The following is a 25,901-nucleotide window of genomic DNA, read 5'->3' as shown; positions in this document are numbered from 1 at the left end:
TTTACACTAAGTGACTTTAGTAGTACGGAGAGTCTTGCTATGGAATTGTAACTATAAAGGAGCTAGTATATAGGCATAAAAATTATTGATACAAACTTCACTAACTAAAGAAGAGAAATAACAAACACATCAAATTTGAGCTCACATTTCATTTTGCTTTTCAGCCAATAAAGTCCCCAGAGGATTGTAAACTATACAGGATTCATTTTGCATAATAAAGAACCTTATTTTTGTTTTAGATGAGACCCATACATAGAAACTTTGGAAATAAAAGTAGTTTGTAGACAGTTATCACTGGTTAAACTTACTAGATAATAGCTTCATTTAGTTGTGAAAGTCCACAGGGATTTTTTTAGATTTTAAATTGAGTTATAATTTCTGCTTTATAATATTATTGTAAGGAGACTTCTGAGAAACAGGAATGTCTTTCATTGAAGTTTCATCTTCAGCTATTAAATGAACAGCAGTACTTACTGTTGCATTTATACCAAAATACCTATACCAATATATCTATACAAAATTTATTCTGTATTTGCTAATTTACTTTTCAATCAAGATTGTTCTTGTTCCATTTCTGTATTTGTGTGTGCATACAATCAGACTGGATTTTAACTCTGTGAAATATTTTCCAGTTGAAGGTATTAATTTATTGTAAATCAGCATGCACAAAGCTCTAGAAAGCATATGGAAAGAACATTTGTAAACTGATGAACTCAGCCTGGATAGCTTACTGATTTTTTCAGTCTTTACATTGAATTAATGACTTCTAATTCCATGGACTAAATTATTTCGTCTTTTTTATGCAATCCTGCTATCAAATCTGATGCAAAGTCTCTATGAGGGCAGAAAGCAGAGCACAGCTTTGCATGAGCAGGTGTGGCAGAGAGAGCACTGACCTGGCTGAGCAGGGAGGTTGGGCCAGAGGAGCCACTGTGGTCCCTTCCAACCTGACCCATTCTGGGCTCTGGATATGTTTATATAAACTGCTTGCTTTGTCAGCATTGTACAGGTTTATGCTAGACTTCAATACAGATTTAAAAGATTTAAAATTAGTTATCCAGACGCATTATTGTAGTTAATATGTAAGATTAAAAATGCATTTTAATGAAATCACAGTCCTTTACTGTAAAAGGTATTAGAACCTCCTGTTTCTCTTCTCTCATGATCTGCTCTGTTTCCCAGAGATTTCTACAGATTTCTTAAATTTACAAGCCATAAATTACCAAACCATCAACATATCAACAGGAATAATCATCTGTTAGAAATTCCTTCCAGAAGGAAACATGGGATTCAATAACTGAACTTCACAGAGGAAAATAAAAACTGTAGACAGATAGATATGGTAAACAGAAAGACAAACAGATAATTTAAGTTGACAGGTCATATTGAAGTCATTAGACATTTGAATTTCATTACAAATTAGAAAAAAGAAAAGTTTAGGCTTAACCAAAGAAAAGGTCCATTTGCTGCAGTAATGAGAGGCATAGCTCCAAAGAAAGTGACATTAAATTCTTATATTAAATAATTTGATGCAATATGTAAGATATTATTTTTTCAGTGGGATGAGAATGTAATAAGAGAATGTGACATGGATTACATTATGATCCCAGGGGTGTCTCTATTTCCCATCTGCTAGCCATTCTTCCAATCCCACTTTTTCAAATGAAATTTCACTTAGTGATAAAGAAAATCTGATGAGTGTTAAATAGACTGACAGATAGAAGAAATAGGAGAAACTTCTTTTTTTCAATTTTGTGTGCATATTAAACTATATCCATTCTTTTGAAAGTAAGAAGGGAAATGTGGGAAGTGACATATAAGAACATTATGACTTTAAAATGTGTATTTGAGGTCTCATACCACGTTCCATTCCTACAATAACATCGCTTCTTTTATATTTCCAGTTGAAGTTTTAAAAGTTCCTTTTCTCTGCTTAAACTTTGAAAAAACCCCCTTGGATTTGGCACCAAATAGCAGTAGATGCTGTTCAAATTTTTACCCAAGAAAGACTGACTCTGTTTAATACATCTGCTGATCTACCGTATTCTAAATACTGTACAGTACATGGCATTCCAGGCTGTGTAATGTGAGATGGCAGAAGTGATTAATTGTTCAGCAAGTTTTAGAGACTTCTTGCTTTCACTCAGGTTCTGTTGCAGAAAATTACTCGTGACATTTTGGGATGATTTTTGTGGAAAGAAATGCACTGGCTCTGCTCATGGATGAAATGCTCAAAAATATGAAGATCCTTTCCTAACTCCTGCATTGCTTACAAAGGATTTAATTATTTTTTGACTCATTGAGCACTTAAAAAACATGTAAGATGATTTGAAAATGAATAATAATGGAGAAAACAATGTATTTAATAGAAACTACTTTCAGTTGAATTCAGAAGTAAAAACAGGATGGCTTCTATGTGCGATATCTGCCCCACAAAATGTTACAAAAATGAAATCCAGGATTTGGAGGGATTGGGACAGTCAGTTAAGGTCTGTTTGCAAGTGAGATGCTAATGCTGAGGTGTAGATTGCCCCTGCATTTAACTGTAAGCTTTCTAGTATGGGCTCCCTGTGCGTGCTATTCAGTAGTTTTTTTCTGCTGTTTATAGTAAACTGCTCACTTTTGTCTTCTGGTGATAGACATGTGTTGTGCCTAAATGTTGTGGTATTTTTCATAAAAGCAGAAATACTCTAAATAATATTGCCATTCATACTGAATGAAAGGATGAATATTCATTTTAAGCTGTAGTGGAAGTCCCTACTAATCCAGACCCTAGAAGAAACAAATCACTGTACTTTCATTTTATTATGACTGTTTTGGAGGTGTGCATCAGAGAAAGAATATTAACTTTTAAATTAGTTTATAGAGAAACATTGCAAAATTCCTTAGGCCATGATCATAAAAATGCAAGATAAATTCATCTAGCTGTAGCTGAGCAAAGTTTAAATAAAGCAGGCCAGAGTGAGTCATGTAGGATAGCATGCCATTGCAAACAGACTTGGATGAAAGCTCTAATGTGGAGTTTAAACAAAGAAGTGTGCTATTTATCCTGGATTAAAGGAGCTGAAATGCACACTTGTATTGGTCACAAAGTGACTTAATATTTGCATCAGATGAAATTTCAAATGCCTGACATTAACAATTTCCTGTTGGTGTTAATCTGATGTAGGATCCAGTAGGGTTCCAGTGATCTGTACTGTGCTCCACTTACTGAATGGAGCTTTTTGAGAGCTTCCTGGTATTACCTGATCCCTTTTTCTTTATTCATTAAGGGAGAATCCAAAGGCATGGAACCTGGTGGAAAGAACAGGTATTTTCTGTCAGAATTAAGCACAGCAGCTGCACAAATACGCTCTAGTTCCTAAATAGCTGACAGTTGAAGCTATCAGGTCCAATTTACAGAAATTAAAGCTACCTGAGATATGTATTCCCCTACTTCAATTACATCTCCTCTGACAGTATGGCCTTATGCTTGTACATCTTAATAATGACATATTTTAGTTTCTGCAACACTTCCCAGTAACTACAACACTTTTTTGATTTTTAATCCTTCAGGAATAAAGAGAATAATAAAAATCCACTTTTGGACAAACAGTTGCAGGAGAAAAAAATGTTCAACTTGCTTGACAGTCAGTTTGCTATATCCTTTAATATATTCTATATCTATAAATATTCTATATATATAGATATAGAATATATAGAATATATAGATATATTCTATATCCTTTAATATATTCTTGTCTCCTTTTAACTAGGAGATTTATAGAGCCTGATGGGAGAATCAAATTGAGAAATTAGCTTACAGTTTAATTATTTTTCTACTGTACTCATTGGCTTCGTAAGAGATCACTAGAGGACCATCATGTTTGGGCTCAAGTCTTCTGTGAAAAACAAAGGGAAACACTTCAGATTGTGGCTGCAGAGCACTTACTACTCTAACAGAGTTAATCTGAGAGGACGGTTTATGCTGAAATAAGAGAAAGACACAAAAACACACACGAAGTTTTGAGCTGAATTATCAGAATCCTGAGTAATCTTTGGTAAATCATGAAAAGCACAACCATTTAGAAATGTACTGTAAACTGGTACGTTTCAGAATGCATATCACTAATAGATAAACAAGCAGACCACATATACAATCTCTATTGACATTTTTTGACTTTTTTTTTTTTAGTAAGAAAACATGACTGACATCCATCATTTCTTTGAGCAAAACCTGTTGGACTTAACAAGCTGCAGCCTGCTGTTGGTATATAAAGAGTTTAGATGGTCAGTAAACAAAGGAATGACCAGAATGCTCAGCAGAAATACCATGAAAAGATCAAAGCATATGTATTTGATATCAATATCATAATTTTATAGAGGCATCTAGAGCAATATGCACCCCATTTCCTTTAGTTACTTGACAAGTGAACACCAAGTATTCAACTGAATACTGAACAGAATTTTCTAATTATTACTGTTGATTTATTAAAACAGACTAGTTGGAGTGAGTCTTTTCAGGTTCTTTTTACTTATTCCAGTAAAATGGATGTTTCTTGCAAAATAAACAGGCAAAAGATTTGCCTTTTGTATCGTGTCCTGTGAAGGAAGAACCATGCAAAGATCCTTTTTAAAGAATCCCATTCAGAGCGGATCTGTTTTCATTTACAGTGCTATTTACATGGTTTAAGTGTATGTTCTCAATTATCTCATGCCAAAAATCTAGATGTTTTAACTTTTGCTCATTTCATTGTGTTCCTTATGAAAGTTTGTCTCCGTAGTAGCTTTGCATCTTCTGTCTCCATTTTTGTTTACTTTATAAGAAGCTGGAGGGCTTTTAGTAAATGGATCATTATGTCAATACTAGGGTGGGAAAAATTAGTTACTATAGAGAATTCCAATTATGTAGAATCACAGATCAAATCAACTGTGGACATCTGTGCCAGTTCTTCATATTTGAAATATTTTCATATTTTTTCATATTTGTCAGATTCGTTTTGAGAATGCTAAATATATATGGGAGAGGGTGGATTAGCCTATCTTTGTTGATAGAATATGGCTCCTGATAAGCTTTTGATTCTTTGTAAAAGTTTTATTTTGCAGCCTCACAATCATACAGTATGGATTCCCACTGGTATATTAAACCAGTTTCATATCTGATATGTGTACCAATGACAACTACTGCTTAACAAAAATCTTAGTCCTCCTAAATACCTATCATTAATAAAAATGTCTAAATTCTTAAATCATGTTTTTCAGTATGGCAAGGGAATTTATAAATTTTGTTTATAAAGAGTAAAAAAAAAGAAATAATAATAATAATTTGCTAGTTCTGAGGTTTTTCAGAAAGAAAAGCTTAATGCAGAAGTTAGATATTTCTCTTGACCAAATGAACTTAGTTCTGTGTCTTTCTACTAACCAACTCTTTTGCAGGAAACAAAAGACATCCACTATGTTGGCTTTACTTTCTCAATGCATGAAAAAAATGTGTTTAAAAAAATTAAAAAGTGAATACAATGGTTACTAAAACAAACAGAGGAAGTTATAAATCTTCAAATCATATACAGGACAGATTGGAACATTATAAGTTCCAACATAAACTCTTCAAGTTTTCTTAAATAATATACCTAATAACTCTCTATGGGCAAGTAGGAAATCTGTTTTCAATTTCTTTTACTTCTAAGCAAAAATATGACTTACGTTAAAGGAGGATTTTTTTGATGGGAGTTTTCAACCAAAATTTAATGCAAGTATCTTATCAGAAAATATTCTTTGAAATCCGGGAGGTTTTGTTGCAGTCACTGTTCAGGACACTGCCCCACTCTCTATAAGAATAGCAAAGAAGAGAAGAATAGATTGTGTCCACCTCCAAATCAGAGTATAAAAGGAAACCACAGTGCAGATGTCTTTTAACACTCCAAAAACAATTACTCTTGATACCCAAATGCAAGAGTTTTTGGCAGCCAAATGTTTTCCTTTCCCTGGAGCAGATTGCTGTGAGTCCCTACTCAGTGAGCGTCATAACAGGATTGTACCAAATGCATCTGCTTGTAGCAGGAACTTTTTGTAGCAAATACCCTCTGGAGGTATCTGAGGGCATGAATTACCTTGTAATCTTTTGATACTCTGATTGATAATTTCTTCTGCTATACAATATTTTGAGTCGCACAGCCATACTTTTAAAATGTGGACTCTAATGACGGAAAAGAACCCGTATTAAGTGAAATCAGCCAGGGAAGTAATAAATTTTCTCCATAGGAATGCAGTGTATCAGGAGAGCATTCAGTAAGAGACCCAGCTAAAGCTAAAAGCACTGGATCTCTACAAAGAACCTCCCCTACAATCAGGAATTATTTCTGCTATCAAAAGCTATAAGCTATCTAGATGGAAAGTTCAATTTCTTAATTAGTAATAGTTGGAGACATTTGAAGAAAATAATACCCATAGTTTAAAATCAGTCATCTTGGAAAACATGCACAGACAGTATAAGGAATACAAATTATTATTTTTAGCTGCTATTTATAATTTCCCTGGGAGTTGGTGAGTTTTTGATGCTATATGGGTTTATAGCCAGGAGAAGTCTGGAATACCACCAGACAGAAAGAACTTGCCTCTACGTTAGTGTAATGTAGTGTACCAAACAGTCTGTTCAGAGTTCACATCAAGTAAACTACTAAGGTTTTAAATATCTCTTCAGAATCTGAAGCTTCCTGAGGTTTTCCATTGCTGCTTTATGTGTAACAATGCACTAAGTCATACCTGTACACCTCTGGCAGCTCAGGCTAGTGACCATCAGGGAAGCAGGGGCAGAGTCCTGGTGGGGGCAGTGTAGGTATGGTTCTCCCCTGTACCCAGCATACTGCAAACCCTGCCAAGCTGCAAAGCTTCCAGAGGAACCTCCAGAGCATCCCTTGGCCAAAGGAGAAAGGCTAACCTGATATATTTTATGTCTTGTTTTCTGATACTGTGCTTACCATCTCATAAAATGGAAAAGCTTTAACTTCTGCTTTTGTGGTTTTTGCATTTGCAGTCCAAGGACATTTATTGCACCTAAAACTTATGTTAAAAAAAAAAAAAAAAGCAAAGCAGAAACTATGAATAGCAAGTTTAGCAATAAGCATTCATGTATCAAGTCCTATGTTAAATACAAACTAGTGTGGCCAGAGTCTCTTGTAAACTTCTATTTCTTGCCTGTTAAATCAAGTGAAACAATTGAAATTTTAGATTGTTGCTATTTCTAAAATTGCCTTTGAGTCCTGGTGATGTCTAAGTACTCATGTAAAAGGAGTTATCATATTTCAAAATAAATGTTTAACACACTCTGCTCTGCCAAAAAAGTGATAATAGTAAGCAATGACTTTTTGTTGTAAAGTACTCTCCTTCTAGGATTTAGGGTAGGATAAAGATTTCTTGCCACTTATGGCCTGTAATTGGAAAGCTTTGTACTACCTTCCTTGGCATAAAAGTTTGCTTCAACTATAGAAAAATATTGAATCATTTTAGGGAGATTTACTGTCGTAACCCAAAAATTTAAAGAGTAAATTGCATTAGAGGAGTTAAAAATATTGAGTAAGATGTGTAAAATGAGGAAATATGACTTTGAAAGGGACTGGTTAATACAGTGCATAAACATATATATAACTGATCCTACTTATTGTTAAATGTGTTATACAACCTGGGCAAATGGCTTTACAGGTGATAGTGTGTACATGGATGTATTTGCAGTTGCAAAAAAACCTTTTGTAATTTGTATTTTTCTTCTCTGACATCGTGGAATAGGATCTAGAGAAACATCAAGAAGAGACTAATGCTCTTTTTTCTCAATAAGTTATCATTTCCATCTGTGCTTGCTTGCTTGTTTTAGCTTCTTTGCAAGATTAACTCTGATTTTTCTGTAACAGGCACATAGTTGTCTGTGGTCACATAACACTTGAAAGTGTGTCGAACTTCCTGAAGGACTTCCTGCACAAGGATAGGGATGATGTCAATGTAGAAATCGTCTTTCTGCATAAGTGAGTAATCTTTCAACATTGGTCTTATCATCTCTTACTAAAACTTATTAGGTTAAGCTGGGAAGACAGAGAATATTTAAAGTACCAAATAACCATAAGATTAATATTTGCATTTATGTTTATTAAAAATATGTCTTGAGAAAAGGGTTTTTTTTCATGCATTTTCCTTAACCCTGTACTAAGCATATTTGTTTCAAGCAGACAGACTTCAGACCCATTGTGTTGTCTGTGAGCTACATAGCTAAATGCATAGTTGAAGTGGGGATCAGGTTATGAAATAAAAAATATTGAAATGGAAATAAATACATCCAAGATTGTTTTAGTGGTAAATATTCCTAGGGAAACTGCCAAAATACTGATAGTTATATCAGTAAAACTAATGAAAAACACTGTGTGTTGTACAAAGTTATGAGATCTGAAAACACCTTTTCACCCTGGATCTCTATAGGAAAGTGCTTATTTTAAAGTCCAGAGTATTTATAGAATGAAAAATGTAGGTGCAGATTCAGTTTTAATATAACAGATACTCTACACATGTATTGACAATAGAAACTAAATTCTTGTTGTGGTGATCATCAGTACTGCTCTTTATTCCATTAATATACACATAGCAACACACACATAGTATCTTGCCTCTTTCTTATGTGGAATTTGGAAAGGTGTCTTAATGAAGTTGATGTTTCTTTCATGCTCTACATGATGTGTAAGTTAATAATAATTTAATAACTATTACACTGCCAAATAGCCATGCCTGGGAGGAACTGCTTGAAAAAGCCACATGATAGGAGACAGTATCTTTTCTGTTCTGTAATGGCATCTGTTTAGAAGAGTTTCAACTTATAAATGTTCTTTTTTTTTTGCATTCAACAATGCATTCTGCACTTGTTGTCAAAGAAAATGATTAAAAAGTTAAGGATATAATTTGTGAGTGAAAGCTGAAAACTAAGCATCAGCAGTACGTCCACAATTTTTCATCTAGTCCTTTCAATTTGAACTAGAGATGACATCCTCAAGTAACTACCTTATTTTATTTTATTTCCTCTCCATGTAACAACAAGTGACTGTGAGAGGAAATCGAGGATCAAGTTTTCCACAGTGAAAATGTGTGGTGATAGGAATCAGGAAACTGCACATTCACATGAAATGAGTTTAGCACCTTGCTGCTTGTTTGTGCCTGTAGCTATTAAATTCCTTCTGTTTTAATGAGTGGCACTAGGAAAATATTTACGAGGTTGGTGCCACGTTATGTAATTGACTGTAATCAATTTAATTTTTCTTTTGTTTCTGGCAAAATAAAATGAGACAGAAAGTCATGGCATCATTATCTTTGTTTTAATTGTAGCTCATAGAGGCCTCAGGGTCGCTGTCTGGTTTCTTTTTCTGATTTTTAGAGATCTTGCATTGAGTTGTTCTATTCTACACTGTCAACTGTTGTGAGAATGGTAGGGACATGCAGAGGATGATTGTGGTACTATATAATTTCTGGGTAGAATGCTGGGAGAGGATGTTTTCAAATGCTTGCACCCATATTTCTGGATTCACATCCCTTGGAAATGTACACGCAGTGAATGTGGAGAGTAGCACCAGGTGGGCCAGGAGCACTGCAGATACAAGTAAGGCAGTGAAAGCAATTTAGTGTTCATCTTTTAAGTAAGGCACGCTGTTTCCATGCCACAGAAAAAGCATCAGCAGAAGTCTGAATATCCAAAACAAATAAATAAGTGGATTTGTAAATGCGGGAATGGAGCAGTTATGGAAATTGGCCTCTCATTTGCACTTGTGTTTTCTTCTTCTTTCCACTGCAGTATCTCCCCTAACCTTGAGCTGGAAGCTCTTTTTAAACGACACTTCACTCAGGTGGAATTTTATCAGGGTTCAGTCCTTAATCCCCATGACCTGGCGAGAGTGAAGGTAACAGCTCTGTTGTTCTGTTCTGCTAACTGACCTTTTTCTAAGTACTCCTTGCATTATTTGGGAAAAAAACCCAGACACTAAAGCCCTTCTTCATGTAACCCCAAAAGAATGTTTTTCCATTTCCATTATCTTAAGTATCTATACTGGTAAACCTTTTTTCCCCATATCTTTAGATCTTCAAAGCTACAGCAACAGTGACTTAAGATACATTGTCTGCCATTCCATTGAACACTTTATGAATTTTTCATTGATGTTTCATTCAAAAGTGTATTTTACATTAATATTTGATATAGCAAGATATTGTCTTACAGTAATTGCTTAAAGTGTTGTTGTCTTAACTTCTCAGAGCAATTTAAAAATATTTTTTCACCCTCCAAACCCTTTTTCTGTTGTCTAGAATCCAGAAAGAAAAATGCAAGTTAAGATTTTTGGTAGATAAAGTTAGATAGTTTTACTTATTTAGATATTTATTTTCTAGAATTTCTAAATGGTAAATTATTTCATTCTCTTATAGCATGAAACTTTAGAAAAAAAGAAAATTAAAGAAAAATCAGGTTGTCAGATACATCATTGACTTTTTCATTTCTTTTTCTTTTTTTCCCAATGGAATGTAGCTGGCTACTTAAGTCAAGAATATTTTATTAGTACTATGTAATTTACACTTTCTGGAATACTAATCATGTCTTTTGTCCATTTTGACTGCAGAAATTGCTTAAGATTTTTGTAGGCTACTGCACACTGTTTCAGTTCATCAGAGCATGTCCTAATTATGATCATAAAATCATGTGTTCTTATTTTGTGTTCTGTATTCCACCCTTCTTTGTGTTGATATTTGGTTGTATACACTGATAAATACTTTTGTCATCTGCTTTGAGTTCTGTAAAGCTCAGGTTTGTGTGAATCTAGAGCTGTGAATAGATCAGTTGTCCTCCTCTTGCTTTCTAAATCCAGTGCTCAGATTCTAAATCAGTTCAGCCACCTCTTCCTGTCTTGAATAAGAAGGTACTTAAATTCCCAAACAAAGCTGCAGGGACTTGTGGGAGCACTGTACTGATGCCACAGGAACTTCTGATGGATTTAAAAGTCTAAATTCCAGTATCTGGTTACAAAAGATTAACATTACCACCTTTGTGGCTCAGCTGATACAGAGTAAGAGTTGTCAGTGTAACTGCTGACCTGCTCTGGTCATCATAAGCAAGTTTCAAGAAATTATCTGTGTGCACAAGAATGGTCGTAATCACTGTCATGAGCTCATATTAGCCTAGAAACATTTTTGATTAGCAATTTTGAGAACTGGCACTCACACTCATGCAGCCAGTGCTGGATTCCCTGATAGTTATGAGAAAGGAAGAGCTGGAAAGAGATGTTGCTTTATATGTTTCCTTTTTCTTTGGTGTCTCAGATAGAGTCAGCAGATGCGTGCCTAATCCTTGCCAATAAATACTGCGCTGACCCAGATGCTGAAGATGCCTCCAATATTATGAGGTAAACTCTGCAGTTTTTAATACCTTTTTGGTCCTTAACTCTGATTAGCTAATTTTATATCTGATCTGTTGCACTCAAAGAACACTGTAGAATTTATTTTTTTTTTTGAGGACAAAATAAAAGATCCTCACCAAAGTCCAGAGGTGAGAATACCTTAAATTCCTACCTCCGCTGTTTCATTTGCTTTAGTGTGTCAGAAGAGACACTTGGAGCAGAGGCTTTGTCACTCTTAGTCATTTTGCAGGAGCTAGGGTTTGAGTATTTCTAGCTGAACACCGAGAGGAAGGGAATGCAGTCAGGTTGTTGCAACAATACACGCATGAGTGCATGCACTGCAGGGGCTGTGTCAATGATGGGGCAGAAGCACCTTCAGTGCTTCATTCCTGCTGCTCTGTGGTGGAGCTGCTCCTGCAAGTAGTGCACTGCTCAGGGGATAGCAAAGATACAGGGCAGTTTCTGGTTTTTTTTATGCTGAAGACCAATCATTGCTTGTTTTGATTGACAAGGCATTTACAGCATTATTAGGGATCATCAGATCTCCTCCTGCTTTCCTTCTTGTAGTCTCTGAAGGGAGATTAAACAGTCAGTCAGTAGATGGCAGCTAGAGTTACAACAAACCTAAGCCATTCCATTTTTTGTTTTGTTCATACAATCTTAGTTTTAATGAGACCAGTCTCCTTTTTAAAATTAAAATCTCAGTCAGTGATTGATTAAAAGTTCTCTAGTATTGTTCTCTAGATTTTACTGGCTTGTCAGATGTTTACATGCTGTGTATTGGAGGAAGGGGAGAAATAAAAAAATGCTCTTCTGGGAAAACTACCACTGTGTGAGAAAGACACAAGGCTAAAATACACCTAGTTTCATTTTAGAAACATGGTTTGAGTTGCAATACAAGAAACTTTGTTTTGACGTTGATGGCATAAATACATTACAAATATTCCAGTCACAGATTGATGCATTCTTAGTAGATTTAATACATTTAATGTAATAAAATGCAAAAATTTTTAATGTGAGTGTGGAATTCTCTTGTGTTTTGTCACAATTTAATTTTTAAAAGTTGAATGTTTAATTGAACAATTTAGCAAGAAATGGAAAACTAGAAGAAAGATTTGTAAAAATAATGCAATTTTTTTATGTTTCCTGTTCTAGCTTTGGTATGCTTAAAAGCACAAGCCAGACCAGTAGTTTACAAGATACATTCTACAAAACACCAATGAAAATATTTATGGCATTCAGTCTTATGAAACTGATGATTCCATAATAAGTCAGATTTTTTTTCATTGTTTCATCTTCTTTTTCTACCTTTAGGTTTTAAATACAGGACTTTTTTTTTTTTTTTTGGTTGTTCATCTCCTTAATTTTGCTCAATTCTTTTTTTATAATACAAAATCAATCCATGCATTTCTCAAACAATTTTCTTTCGAGCCACTTAAAATCTATACACGGTTGAGTATATTTTGGATTCATTAAGTAACTTAGAATGTGGAAAATGTGCAGATTATGAAAGTAGCCCCATGTTTTATAGATTCTGCATTCAGTTATCAGTTTTATATTGGTCTTTGGATTAATCCATCAAAATTAATAAATTTGCCTGTGTAACACAAGATCATTATTCAAGCTATTTAGATATGATGGGTATCTACCAGCTATAAAGAAATAAAACGTGATGGGGTAGAAATTAATTTTTTCAGGCATTTATCATTGGGAACTTGCTCAAGTATGTTGATTCAAAGGCACGAAGATAGTCCCTGAGGATGAGAAGGATGTAACAGTTCCAACTACATTATTTTCCTAATGGAATGAGTATCTGAATAGTGCTGCTAAAACAAGTCTCTTTTTCTGCAAACTCCATAAGGGCAAACTGTTCAACTGAATATTTCCTGAGGCTTATTGCTCTCTGGTACTAGCCACTAATTTTTACCTCAGTTTGACTATGTGTAAATATTTCAAAGGTCTGACATCAATCAGTTTGGTTTACAGGCAGATGAATAAGGGGGTGCAGTTTTAATTGTGGGACTTCACAGCATGGTAAAATAGAGGTATTGGATGCATTATCCAAATAACCTATCAATTAAAAGTTATTTTAATAGGTTTTTCCTTTTCTTTTTAGAGTTATTTCCATAAAGAATTATCATCCGAAGATAAGAATTATCACTCAGATGTTGCAGTACCACAATAAGGTAATGTGATGGCCAGTGTTTCTTCTCAGAGTTTTTTGCTGCATTTGCGTTCACTCAAACATAATTTTTCTAGTCCCAGTAACAGCAAGCATTTTCTTTCCAAACTAAAACATCTTAATAAACCTTGTCATGTAATCCAGTTACAAAGTGTTTTAGTTTTATTTATATTTGCAAGGGACTTTATAAAAATCTTGACATTTATGAGTTGCCTAGGATCTAATTCTCAAAGCTAGTGTCCATAGTCGTTACTGATTCCAGATGACCTTTCACCACTTCAGTTCTCTAAATTCTGCTCTTATTGTCTTACTGGAGGTTATTGTCCTTTTTTTTTTTATTCCAGCTTGACCGTGTAGACCTGAAATTGCCAAGCAGTAGGTATAAAATAGATAAATTTGTGGTTTTTAATATAAAACATAGCCCAGTTGTGACATTTGGTACTAAGAATATTGTCAAGTTCAAAATGATAAATCCACTTTGGAAAGAAATTTGAAAAAAATTTTTACGGTAAATTTGTGACCCTTAAACACAATGAAGTCAATTTATTCAATCCTGAGATGAGGAAGTCCATAAACTGATGACTAACAGGGTTAGGAAGGATATATCAGGTAACACAGTACTCATGTGTGGCCTGCTTCTTTTATTAGCTCTGAAAGAATCACTCACTGCCCAGTGTTTGAGAAAAAGCATGACTAGGTAAACCTTCATTTGATGAAATACACAATAAATCTGGCACTAGGAAGGTTTGATAACAACTCCTTATACCTGTAACCTGTTGCTAGAACAAGAGCAACTACTGTTGCTTGTTATGTGCTCTTCCTTCATGTTATGGAAGAAGCCTGTCTTTTTATAGAATAAGAGCAAGGAGTTTCTCTGCTTTAAACGGTCACAGAGGGGAAGTTTTGTTTTTTAAATACTGCAGTTTGTTTGCTATTCCGATGGTTATGTCTTCAAGAATAGCTTTTATCAAAATGCTGAACTGTGGAATTAACTTAGGAAGGGGAACAAGGAGGAAGGACTCTGTGCTTCCTTGTATCTACACAAACATACAAGTTTCATGTCAGAGAAAATCCAACAGTTATACCAGTAACTGAACAATATTTGTACTTATCTAAGTTTGCAGTTTCAGTACAGCAGGTGTGTCTTGCTCAGTTATTTTCTTCATTCTGTCCTTGTAAATAGCATTCTTAGAAACAAAGGGTTGTTTTTTCACTGTCAAAAAGGGGTTGGTTTTTCACAAGTACTGTTCTTCAAGGTGGAAGAAAAGAAATAGAAAAGATAGAAGTTGTATACATTTTAAAATTCTAGTATCCTTTAAAGGTTGCAGCCTCACATAATTGTAATCTAAGTTGTATTAGCTTCCTGTGTATTATGTGTGTTCCTCATCAGTCAGATGGTAGCTCAAAGTGCTGTGAAAGGAACATGCAGAAGGGAAGGAAAGCTTTACAACAATTCTGCTTGTTCAGGTGTGAGCATGGACCTGACAGAGTGCCACAGCCAGCATGTCTTGAGAAGTCTAGCATTTTATCTGTAGTGGGTAAGAGTGGAAAATTGCTCAGCATAGAATTAAGCTCTGAAACACTTGAAGTGCTTCTGTCTACTCAGAAAAAATCCAAGGTATTAATAGAGAAAATCATTCAGAACTGTCTTCTGTTTCTGATTCTTAACCTGTGAGATATTTTGTTTGTTTGTTTTCCAGGCCCATCTACTAAATATCCCAAGCTGGAACTGGAAAGAAGGGGATGATGCAATCTGTCTTGCTGAGCTGAAGCTGGGTTTCATAGCCCAGAGCTGCCTGGCACCGGGCCTTTCCACAATGTTAGCCAACCTCTTCTCTATGAGGTCATTCATAAAGGTAATGCCTTCCTCATTAGAACGTATTAGTCTGCTATTCAGCTTGTCAGAGACTGGAGTAGAGAACATGACTCAAATGTGAAACAGATAGAAGGACAATAACAGATTTTGGAACACCAAAACAACCAGCACACAGTTCCATGCAAATTTTTTGCTGAAAACTGGGCAATAAACTAGGTTCTATCAACTTGTGGGGTTTGTTTTTTAATTTTTATTCAGCAAGTGTCTGGCCTTTAAAGTATTTTCCAAATCATCATCCATTTCCAGGGAGATATTTTTGGCATTTTATGTTTTTGCTTGATTTTAGACAAACCACATGTTTGTCTATTAGAAAAGCTGCTGCTGCTAAAACAAAAATATGATTTATCTAAGTGCCACGTAGCAACAAATTTCCAGGAAAAAGGGACTGGTCATTTTCATCTTTGACATCAAAAGACTACTGGACCTCTGACTGTGAGTAAATAAGGAGCATATGTTAGAACTGAGGCCCAAACTTCCCACCACATCATTCATGTGTTTGTTCCTTCTCAGTCTGAGCGCTCTTTTGGACTTAGATTGCAAAATTATAACCCAGTTAGACTTCTGTGGCAGCTGTACTTGTTCACTGGACCAGGGCCTCAATTGCAGCAGCCACTGCATCCTTCCTGGTGCATTTCAGGGACACTGATTCCAGGCATAACGGGTGTGCAGTTTCCAGTCTGATGAGTGTTCTTAGTGGGATGGGAAACACTGAAGTGAAAGGTAGGCCATGGTCCACTTCAACTTCATTGTGCAAATAAGCTAAAAATAAAAACACCCTCATGTCCTCAGATTAGAAAGCCAGGACTGTTCTCTTAGAGGTGCATATGTTGGTGCCGGACAGGGAATCTTTATTTGCTTCTTATAAAATCCTGACATTATTATGAAGGTATCCTTAGAAGACAGCAGGCTCCCATGAAAAAATATTTTATACTATTACATTTAATTAAAAAGACCAGTTTTAAATATGGAAACAGGTCTGGGCTCTGCACTTTACTGCCTGCAGTTAGAATATCTTCATCTTTATTCATGTTCTAAAAGAACCCAACTGAAAGAAAGAAACAAAAAGTTGTTTTACTTCAGCAAACCTGGAATCTGTCTGTGGCTCTTCAACATATTTCCAATTGGATATTTATCCTTTCTATCTGTATCTCTTATGAACATCATTCTCCTTGCCAGTCTGATCTCTCTCACTCCTGCCTGCTGTGGTAACCCAAGACTCTGAGGAGTGTCAAACATTTGTGACAGTCACACTGATGTATGCAAATTACTGAGGCAGCCTCTTATATAAATTCGAGCTCTGCAGCAGAGTTCATGTGAAAAGTTTGCTCACCTTCTGTCTTTCCAAAATCAGAAGGGGTCAGTTTTCTCCTAAGGAGATCCAAATATATGGGTATCCTCAAAGTCTCAGTCTTAATTCAAGCTATTTTAATACTGATTTTAAAAACCAGCGAGAAAATTCACAAAATGATGACGTGTACAAATGTCTGACTGTGGGGGAACTGTACTAGAAATACACACATTAATGGCCTGGATTTTTATCTGAAAACATTTAAAGACATCAAATCTTGGATATATACAGGTACCATGTTTCCAGAAGTTATATCTAACCACTTCTGCCATTATCTTAGCCAGGTATGTTTTCTTATTTTATAATACGTTTTATAGTAGTTCCAGTACAGTTACAGATTAGATCTCATTAGATGAACAGTTTTAAGCTGAAGGCTCAGCTTTGCAAGGCGTTACTCAAATTCCATTTGAGTATTTCTTTGTAGACAGAATAAGCATAAAAATAGCAATAAATTTGATTTGGGGGAAGCTGTCGTTGTCAGTTTTGCTTGTGTGTCTGATTATATACAGTTATAAACAGAGTAGTGTGCAGAGATAACTTGTATGACTTCAGATGTCAACTTCACATGGTACTGGGAGGAAAAACACCGTAAGAGAATGCATTAAGATTGCAATACTCTGTTAATCCTGGTTAAAAATATTTTTGCCACATAATTAAGAGTGAATTTTCTAGGCAAGTGAAATGCACGTCTTTGCTTCCAAAGATCTCTGACTAATTCAAAATCTGAAGCAAATGAATGTACAAGAATTGGGACACATTTCTTTATGTGACTCTAATCTTATTGGTGATAACAATAGGTTTGTTTATTTAGCTAAAAGGATGATCTTTCTCATGTCTGTCTCACTCTAAAAACTTGAAAAAGAAAACTTATTAAATAGTGGCTGTGAATCATCAGTGCATTGTAGGAGGGCAGCTACATTGATTAGAAATGCTGAAGAGGACTCTAGTGAAGAGAAATATGTCCATTCCCTAAAATAACTTTCATCCCATTTCATTAAGAACTTTCAATTTAAGTACTGTCAGACCTTCATAAATTCCTTAGGTAAACATTATTAGTGGAGTCTCTCACCAGTCACGAGATTGCCAGGAAAATGTATGGAAACTTCTGTATTTTTTAATGAAAGCTTGAAATGTGGGTTTGTTCCGCCTCCATAGCATGATTAGAAAGTGATTTAATGTGCCATAAATGTTTGGTCAGTCAAACACAAATGAACATGATTGATGGTGACATTGCACACATTTAACTCATTATGTGTTACTTTACAGCAAAATTATTTGTGTAAACAGTCTGCTCAGTGTTAGAAGTAAAACAAACTAAGAAACCTCAAAATATTATATTTGTTCCTAATATTTTCCTTTTGGTTTTAGCAATGTAAGATCATATGGAATCCTTTATATTCTTTTTGGCACCAAACTGAACAAAAAGAAAATCAGCTCGAAAAGATTAATATTCTGTAAACATTTAAAGACAGATAGATTGCACCAAACTATATGTAAAGGGAAAAAACCCCACAAAACATTACACCTGTAAACTTCATTTTAATAATCCAGTCTTCTTATAACATAGACTGTTACTGTGTATTAAAAAAGGAATTTGGACTCTTTATTAACTTGCATAGTCTGAGAAAAAGATGGAAATACTGTACTGCAAGTTCTGTATTGTTTGAATTAGCAAGCGCATACCAGAAGTCTGTCTACATGAAAAACATTGCAAAAACCAGATACATGGAGTAATAGGCAGAAGTGATTAAATTTTGTACAGGCCAATCCTACAGGCCCATCTACAACCTACAAGCCAAGTTAGTATTGTTGTGTAAATTAATAAAATGTGGAATGTGGTACTCGAGTGTAACACAAGTCCACAGCCAAATTAGTTTTGCCTTTGCTCTATAGGTAAGGCAGCCCATCCACCTCATTCCAAATATCAGAATTATCTAGAGCTGTCGCTATTATCCTCTAAGCTATTTTGAGAGCAGGAGTGTTTTGTGGGCTCTTTCAGCAGCTTTTGCTCACACCTACACATATGCAATGCCCACTTTACGTTAGTTTTTTCGTCCAGGCTGAAAGAGAGACATAATAAAACCACACAGATCACAGATTCATATCAGCTGGATGCTTACCTACACTGATGGAACACATCAACTTGTTTGCTCTTTGTTTTTGACCACCTAGGCAGCCTTGGAGTATTTCTAAGTGTAGAACTGGAAAATGAACAGTGAATTCCTTGACATGTGGGAGGGCTTTAAAAGGGGAGTGAGGAGGAAATGCAATGTTTAAATTTATTGTGAGGTTCTTCAGGAAGCTGCATAATAAACTGATTACATGATCCTGCTCACAGGACCTAGATCAAATATTAAATGTCGCCTGTTACCAAACACATTTATCTTCAGAGATCATGTCAAGATCTTCCTGACTGTAGTGATTTAAAATCATTGATTCTAGGAATTAAAACCTATTGTGGTTTAAAACTGTTTATTGTGTGTACATAGTATCAGTCCTTGTGATAAGAGTGTATTTGTCTTGGGCTAAAGTCTATCGTGGGACTGAATTTTCAGTCAATCATTTAAACAGATCAACACCTGTCTATCCTTTGCCTCATGATTGGATAGAAATCTTGCCCTTTTTTTTATATTTGAAACTATTAGAAGTAGAGCCTGTACACCTTTCAGTTCAAATCCAACAAGGCCAGAATCTTAAAAAGAGTAACATGTCATTCTATTTCAAGGATGCTCTCTCTGCCTTGACCCACTACAAAATTCTACATTAGTACTGATGGGGAAAAGTGCATAAATCTCATTTGAAATGAGAACTAATCTCAATTAGCATATTTGATGTTTTATAAAATACAGTCTTTTTATACAAATTTTAAAAATCATCCGTGCATACGGAAAGCTGTAGAAATAGTTGACTGAGATTGTAAAGTGTTCATAGTACAAAGGATATTTGTTAGCCTTGATTTCAACAGACAATGGAATTGAGTAAATAAGTAGTTGATAATTTATAATAATTAAGGAAATGCAATTATAAGACTGTAAATCTATGAAGCTTCACTCTATGATATGACCACAAGAACTGCTTTCAGCCAGTTACTTTTCTCTCAGGAGATGTAAAGTCTGCTCCTTTCACTGTGCTATAAAGGAGCTGGATATCCACAATCCTTTGCCTTGCAAATAGCAATGAATAATCCTAGGTCACAATGCAACTCAGCATTTGTTCTCTGTCTTGATAGTGATGCTTAGATCTTGGCAGAAGAAATTATATAGCATGATCAGGTTCAGATACACTCAGTCTTTCATGTACCCATCATTACACTGAAAAGCAAATGCTATGAGCAAGAGTTCTTTTGGAGCTACAGAGCTCCTGATAATTACAGTGCTGGGTGTAGGGCTGGGTGTATTAAAGGTTTTCATTTTCTTCTGACAATACTAATGGCTGTGCTTGCGAGAGCTACATCACTTTTTCATATCTCTGTCACCATGTCTCACTAGGAATTGATTGTATTATGTAAATATATTTGCTGGTAACAATATTGTATCTATCTATAAGATAGAGGAGAGAAGAAGAGTATCGTGACTTAAAAAGAGATTCAGATGAAAATTACATTTCTTCTTTTGGATTGCACTGTGTAATTTTCCAGCTATTCTTCTTATTGAAGAAGTGGCTAATTGAAGCAGTGGCTAATTTTTTTTATGACTATCAGGAGACAGAATTGCAGCGTGACTTAGGGAGAGATAATAATATTTGCAGTACTAGAGAGGAATCAGAAAGATAGAGGTTGAAGTTGTTTTAGTAGTATGGCCAATTCTGGATAGGTTCCATCAGTTACCTAAACTTTAAAATATCGTCACAAAGGCTTAAAGTAGTGAAGAGCATAATGACTCCTAAAATATTTTTCATGAAAGATACCAGGCAGGTGACCATCTGTCTCTTTGAAATCGCTGGGAAAATGTCATGGTTCAGGTGGAGATAAAACAGAAAGGTCAACTCTTGCAATCATCTTATAATAATATTTTATAGCATCCCTAATATCAGCAATTCTTTAAATTCTATAATCAACATTTTGTGGTATCCTAACAGATCATATCTTAAACTTTCCAATTACTTTACAAAGTTTAATGTAACACTAACTGGTATCTATGGAGGTTGATCCTTGCTTTGGGAATGTTTGGGTTTTTCCAGTCCTTTCTTGGTCCTTGACTTAGGGTGAGTATTTAACTATGGACTGATCTGGAGTTCCTTCCTCTAAATCAAAATCGTCTGCCTAAAGAAAAGAAAGCAAGGAAAGAAAGTCAAAAGGGAGATATGTGATGTATTTGTATATTTTTTTCCAACCACAGGTGGTGTCAATGTAAGAAACAGCCACAAAATAGACCAAAAGTTAGAAACATGCCCTTGCTATCATGAGTCTTAGTTTTTTACCAAGCCTGGACTTTATCTCTCTTCTGTATATAGAGTTGCTGATCAGCAACATTTGCAAGCTTCCTATAAATAAAAGGGTCATAAAAAATGTGATATGGTTTCTCTGTGTGTGGTGGGGAATTACACAATGCAAATCCCTTTTACCATCCCACATGGCCTCTGAATAGTGAAACAATTTCTGTGGAAGAAATTTCTCCTGATTGTTTGCAGCCCACTTGTCAGGCTGTATAAGATTTGGAACATCTCCATATTGCAATTTATTCTTTCAGTGGTTTACATCTCCAGAACTAAAGTAACTGATTACTTGGCAGCCTGTCAACAGGAGGAGGGAATAAAACAACAACAAAAAACCAACCAAAAAACCAAAACAATCAAACAAAAAAGGCAAAACCCAAACAAATAAAAAAAAATCCTAAACCCTACAAAAACACCCCAAGCAAAACAAAAAAAAAAAGAGGAAAAAATCATTGTAACTTACATTTCACCAGGTTTCTTAACAAGTTTCCGTCCTCTGGTTCTTTAGAGCATTTTTTTGGAAAGAGTTTGAAAGAGTGCCTTTTGGCTTGTTCAACATGAGAGAAAGACTGATGAATCCCAAATTAATAATCAGCCCGTGGAATAAAAACACAAAGTTATCTAAAATACTATATTAAGTCCTGTCAGAATATTCCTGGAATGCTGAAATTTGAAAACCTGAAATTTTTTGGTCCAAGAGAATCATAGAATCACAGAATATCTTGAGTTTGAAGGACTGACAAGGATCATTGAGTCTGACTCCTGACCTTGCACAGGACACCCCAAGAGTCACGCCATGTGCCTGAGAGCATTCTCCAAACACTGCTTGAGCTCTGTCAGCCTTGGTGCTGTGACCACTGCCATGGGGAGCTGTTCCAGTGCCCAGCCACCCTCTGGTGAAGAGACTTTTCCTGATATCCCATACCTCCCCTGAGGTAGGAGCTGTTCAGCCTGGGTAAGAGAGGGCTGTGTGGAGACCTTGTAGCAACCTTCCAGTATCTGAAGGGGGCTGCAGAGAAGCCAGAGGGGCGTTCATTGTTATGAACAGTAGTGATAGGACAAGGAGGTAGGTAAAAACTTAGAGGAGAAATTTAGGCTAGATATTTGGAAGAAATTCTTTACTGTGAAAGTAGTTAAACACTGGAATACCTTACCCAGGGAGTTTGTGGATGCCCCAGCTTGGGCAGCATTCAAGGCCAGGTTGGATAAGGCCTTAAGCAACCTGGTCTAGTGAGAGCTGTCCTCCCCATGGCAGGAAGGTGATCTTTGAGGTCCTTTCCAACCCTTAACATTTTGTGATTCTACTATTTTTAAAAAGAGAAAATTAGGAAACTTTTTCCTCATGCTCTCTACCATTTTATTTCACCCCATGCTCTGTGTGCTTGACAAGAATTCAGTGTATTATTTTTTCATATGATGTTTGATTTACTGACTACAGGGACTCTGTTTTGGGGTTTTTTTTCAGCATTCTAGAAGATCCCTTACAAACAAGTGATGTTAATTGCCATAGCAGTGTACTGATTTATGTGTTAAAATCTGATTCGTGTTTAAGCAGTTGTTTTTAAATTTCAAAGAAAGCTGTGGTTTTTACTCAGAACTCTGCATTTGTTTCTTTGGTTTTAGATTGAGGAGGATACGTGGCAGAAATACTACCTGGAAGGAGTTGCAAATGAAATGTATACAGAATATCTGTCTAGTGCCTTTGTGGGTTTGTCCTTCCCTGCAGTTTGTGAGTAAGTACAAATACATTTAATATGCAGAAATATTTACCTTCTTGTAAGAGAAATCTAATTTTTTTGCATGAGACCTTTTCACTCTAATGTGAGGACTCTTAAGTCCTAATGTTGCTACATCAAATGGTGTCTAATAAAATAAACATTAAAGCAATCGCTGCATGAAAGAATCTGAAACATTGTAATGCCTGGTTTCAGGAGACATTTGTAATTAAGTGATTGTAAATTAAAGCATAAATGTTTTTTGTCTTGAAAAAACTCATCAACAATCTTTTTAAATTGAGTAATTTGCTTACAAGTACTATCCTGTTATTTTTCTTATGATTCCCATTCTTTAAATAGTGGTGGTCAACATGACCATCTTGGCTTGTGTTCTGTTCCAAGGAACCTATTCATTAATTTAAACAGATGTCATGGAGTCATATAAGCAGTGTGGCACCCAGAGCTCTACAAAAGTGGTTGCAAACCATTTGCAACAAGTAAAGTATGTGAGAGAAAAGATAGGTCTGTTCAGTTATGAGAAAGAAGCACATAGTACATAACCATAGTGCAAGCTTGATTTCTGGCTATTGAAAAATGCTTAGCCTAGAATGAGTCTGTGAATGAGAGATTTGTATGCAAAAGGTTTGTATAATAAGTACTCTGTCTACACAATCAGGTTAGTTTAGCACACTCATATTTCCTCTTTCTTCCATTCTTAGAGGAGGAAATAGATGGAGAAGTAAAATACAATCTCTTATGTAAAGGATGAGTATGCTTCTACTCCTCTAACTTCCCCACCTTTCCCAATTTTAACAGGAGCAAAAACATGGCATAAGAATGAGGGGGAGACAACTGTTAGACAAATATTATCCATTTAGAAATTGTCTAGGATGTAGCTATGACAGAGCCCAGTCTTCAATTTGCTGGTAAAGTTAAGGGGTTTTCAATCCATCCTTCTACTGTGTCAGCCAAACTCTGTTGAGTTTACTGAGGGGAAAAGTTTTTTAATATAGGCCACTAAAGTTTGTGATTTACTGAAACCGGAAATCTCACAACATAATGCAGAAAAGTGTATTATATTCAGAATGAATAGTAGTTTGTGCTGAATGAATAGTATGTGCTGAATGAATGAATAGTAGTGTGTTAGCACTAGCTACAGTAATGAAAATTAAATCTCCACACCAAATCATTTTTAAATGTGTCAAGTTTCTATATGAGTTTGTAGGAAGATATGACTGAGACTGTATTTGACACAAAGCTGACATTCATTTATCTGTGCTGGTAGAATGGAGATAAAATAATCAAGAAAGAAAGGGTGCTTATTGAGATTTAGAAAGAGGTCTCCTCAAGCACTTTAATTAATGAGTTTAGTGCATAGATATTCTCATTAATGTAAGAATTGACTGCTCAGTTTCCAGAAAAAACAAAGGACAAGGACAGCAAAATGTCCATTGCATTGGTTTGTGAAGAGGAAAGTGAATTAGCAGATAGTCTTAGTGTATTCAGCCACCTGTGAAATATACAGACTTTGAGAACAGGTCTTGTAGCGTAACTTTTAAAATTCATGCAGTCAGTGACATTTTAAAAGTCTGAAATTAAATGAAATGTTCTGGTTTCTCAGGTTATTTGTCATAAATGCAAGTCTAGGAAAGTGATTCTTTTGTAAATAGGCTGCCATACAGTCTGGATAACAAGAGTGTGCAGAGACAGTAAGGGTGGGATACTCAATATTGCTGAAGAATTTCCAGCTTCTGATGTCAACACTAGGGTGAAGAATTAGACGGAAACAGAAGTTAATATCAGTCTGCAAGTTATGTTTATAACTCCACGTGTGTGTACTGTGTGAACGTATTCCAACAATATATTTTGAATATGTGAATGTAGTTCCTGATATTCTGTGCCCTTGGATATTGCTGGACCAGGTGTGAATTATGTTGATTGAAGATGACTTAACCAATCTGTCTTCCACTAGTGCAGAGCCTCCTGATATTTAATAATGTAAGGCTAACCTTCTCCCAGGTTCTAGGCCTACCACTCTCTACGCCAAAATGTTCCTAATGAGGCCAGCTATCTCTGTATTGACACTCAACCAGTGGGAGCAGCCACCTGCCCATATGTGATGTTGGTTGTGAAAAGGCACTGACTCCTGGCCTCTTGTCTTGCTGCAGGCTGGTGTTTGCGAAGCTGAAGCTCTTGATGATAGCCATAGAGTACAAGTCGGAGAAGCGCGAGAGCAGGTACGGCCTACGGCACCAGCCTGGGGAGTGCTCGAATGCACTGTCAGCAGTTTTGCCTGCTTTTTTTTCCAGAATGAGCATAGCTATTCTTTGAAACATTTCAGAATGTAATTAGCATGCCATCGCATTGCAGCATTTCACATAGGACCGAAAGGGAATTATTTCTGCCCTCTTCCTCCCTAAAAGTAACCCAAGTCAGAATGTTTAGTAAAAAGTGCAGTAGTACATATGTCTCATCTCAGGAGTGATTTTATTTACGGAAAAGCTTACAATTTTTGTGTTTACAGCATATCACTTTTAATCAGACATCCAACATACACTACTGAAAAGAGAAAAATGGAAAACAGATGTGATATCAAAATTCATTATAGCTATGTGTATTTTCAAAATACAAATTTCATTTAAATTAGTTTGAGGGAACCAATTTAGATATGTTACAGGATAAACAAATATAGGGTAAACATAATATTTAAATAAAATTTAAGTATCTGTTCTCACAAAACTTACATGAATAACATAATGAAACTGGAAAAGATTAATTTAGCCTTGAAATTACAATTGGCTGGCTACTTTCATTAACCAAAAAGAAAAAAAAAATCATTATTCTTAGTACAGATTCACAGACAGGAAGTGTTTCTTGCATTTTTGTTTTTGTGCAAAGGTTCATAGAAACATGATTGAACATTGGAGTCAATCTTCCATCGCCTTGTCCATTAATGTTT

General features: G+C 35.5%; 1 protein-coding gene across 17 annotated transcripts in view; it reads left to right on the top strand.

The window, feature by feature from the left end:
• Positions 1 to 25,901, top strand: part of KCNMA1 (potassium calcium-activated channel subfamily M alpha 1) — a 414,751-nt gene that overhangs the window by 267,788 nt on the left and 121,062 nt on the right. For all 17 annotated transcript variants that reach the window (XM_036386077.2, XM_054515514.1, XM_036386078.2 and 14 more), the window contains exons 10-16: positions 7,884 to 7,994; positions 9,800 to 9,905; positions 11,311 to 11,393; positions 13,504 to 13,573; positions 15,270 to 15,425; positions 22,851 to 22,960; positions 25,111 to 25,179. In XM_036386077.2, the coding sequence (XP_036241970.1) occupies positions 7,884 to 7,994; positions 9,800 to 9,905; positions 11,311 to 11,393; positions 13,504 to 13,573; positions 15,270 to 15,425; positions 22,851 to 22,960; positions 25,111 to 25,179 (705 nt within the window). The remainder of the gene's footprint in view (positions 1 to 7,883; positions 7,995 to 9,799; positions 9,906 to 11,310; positions 11,394 to 13,503; positions 13,574 to 15,269; positions 15,426 to 22,850; positions 22,961 to 25,110; positions 25,180 to 25,901) is intronic.

The sequence above is a fragment of the Molothrus ater genome, chromosome 8 (genome assembly GCF_012460135.2).
Source record: "Molothrus ater isolate BHLD 08-10-18 breed brown headed cowbird chromosome 8, BPBGC_Mater_1.1, whole genome shotgun sequence".
In the NCBI taxonomy this organism is placed as follows: Eukaryota; Metazoa; Chordata; class Aves; order Passeriformes; family Icteridae; genus Molothrus; species Molothrus ater.
This window is presented reverse-complemented; position numbering and strand designations above follow the sequence as displayed.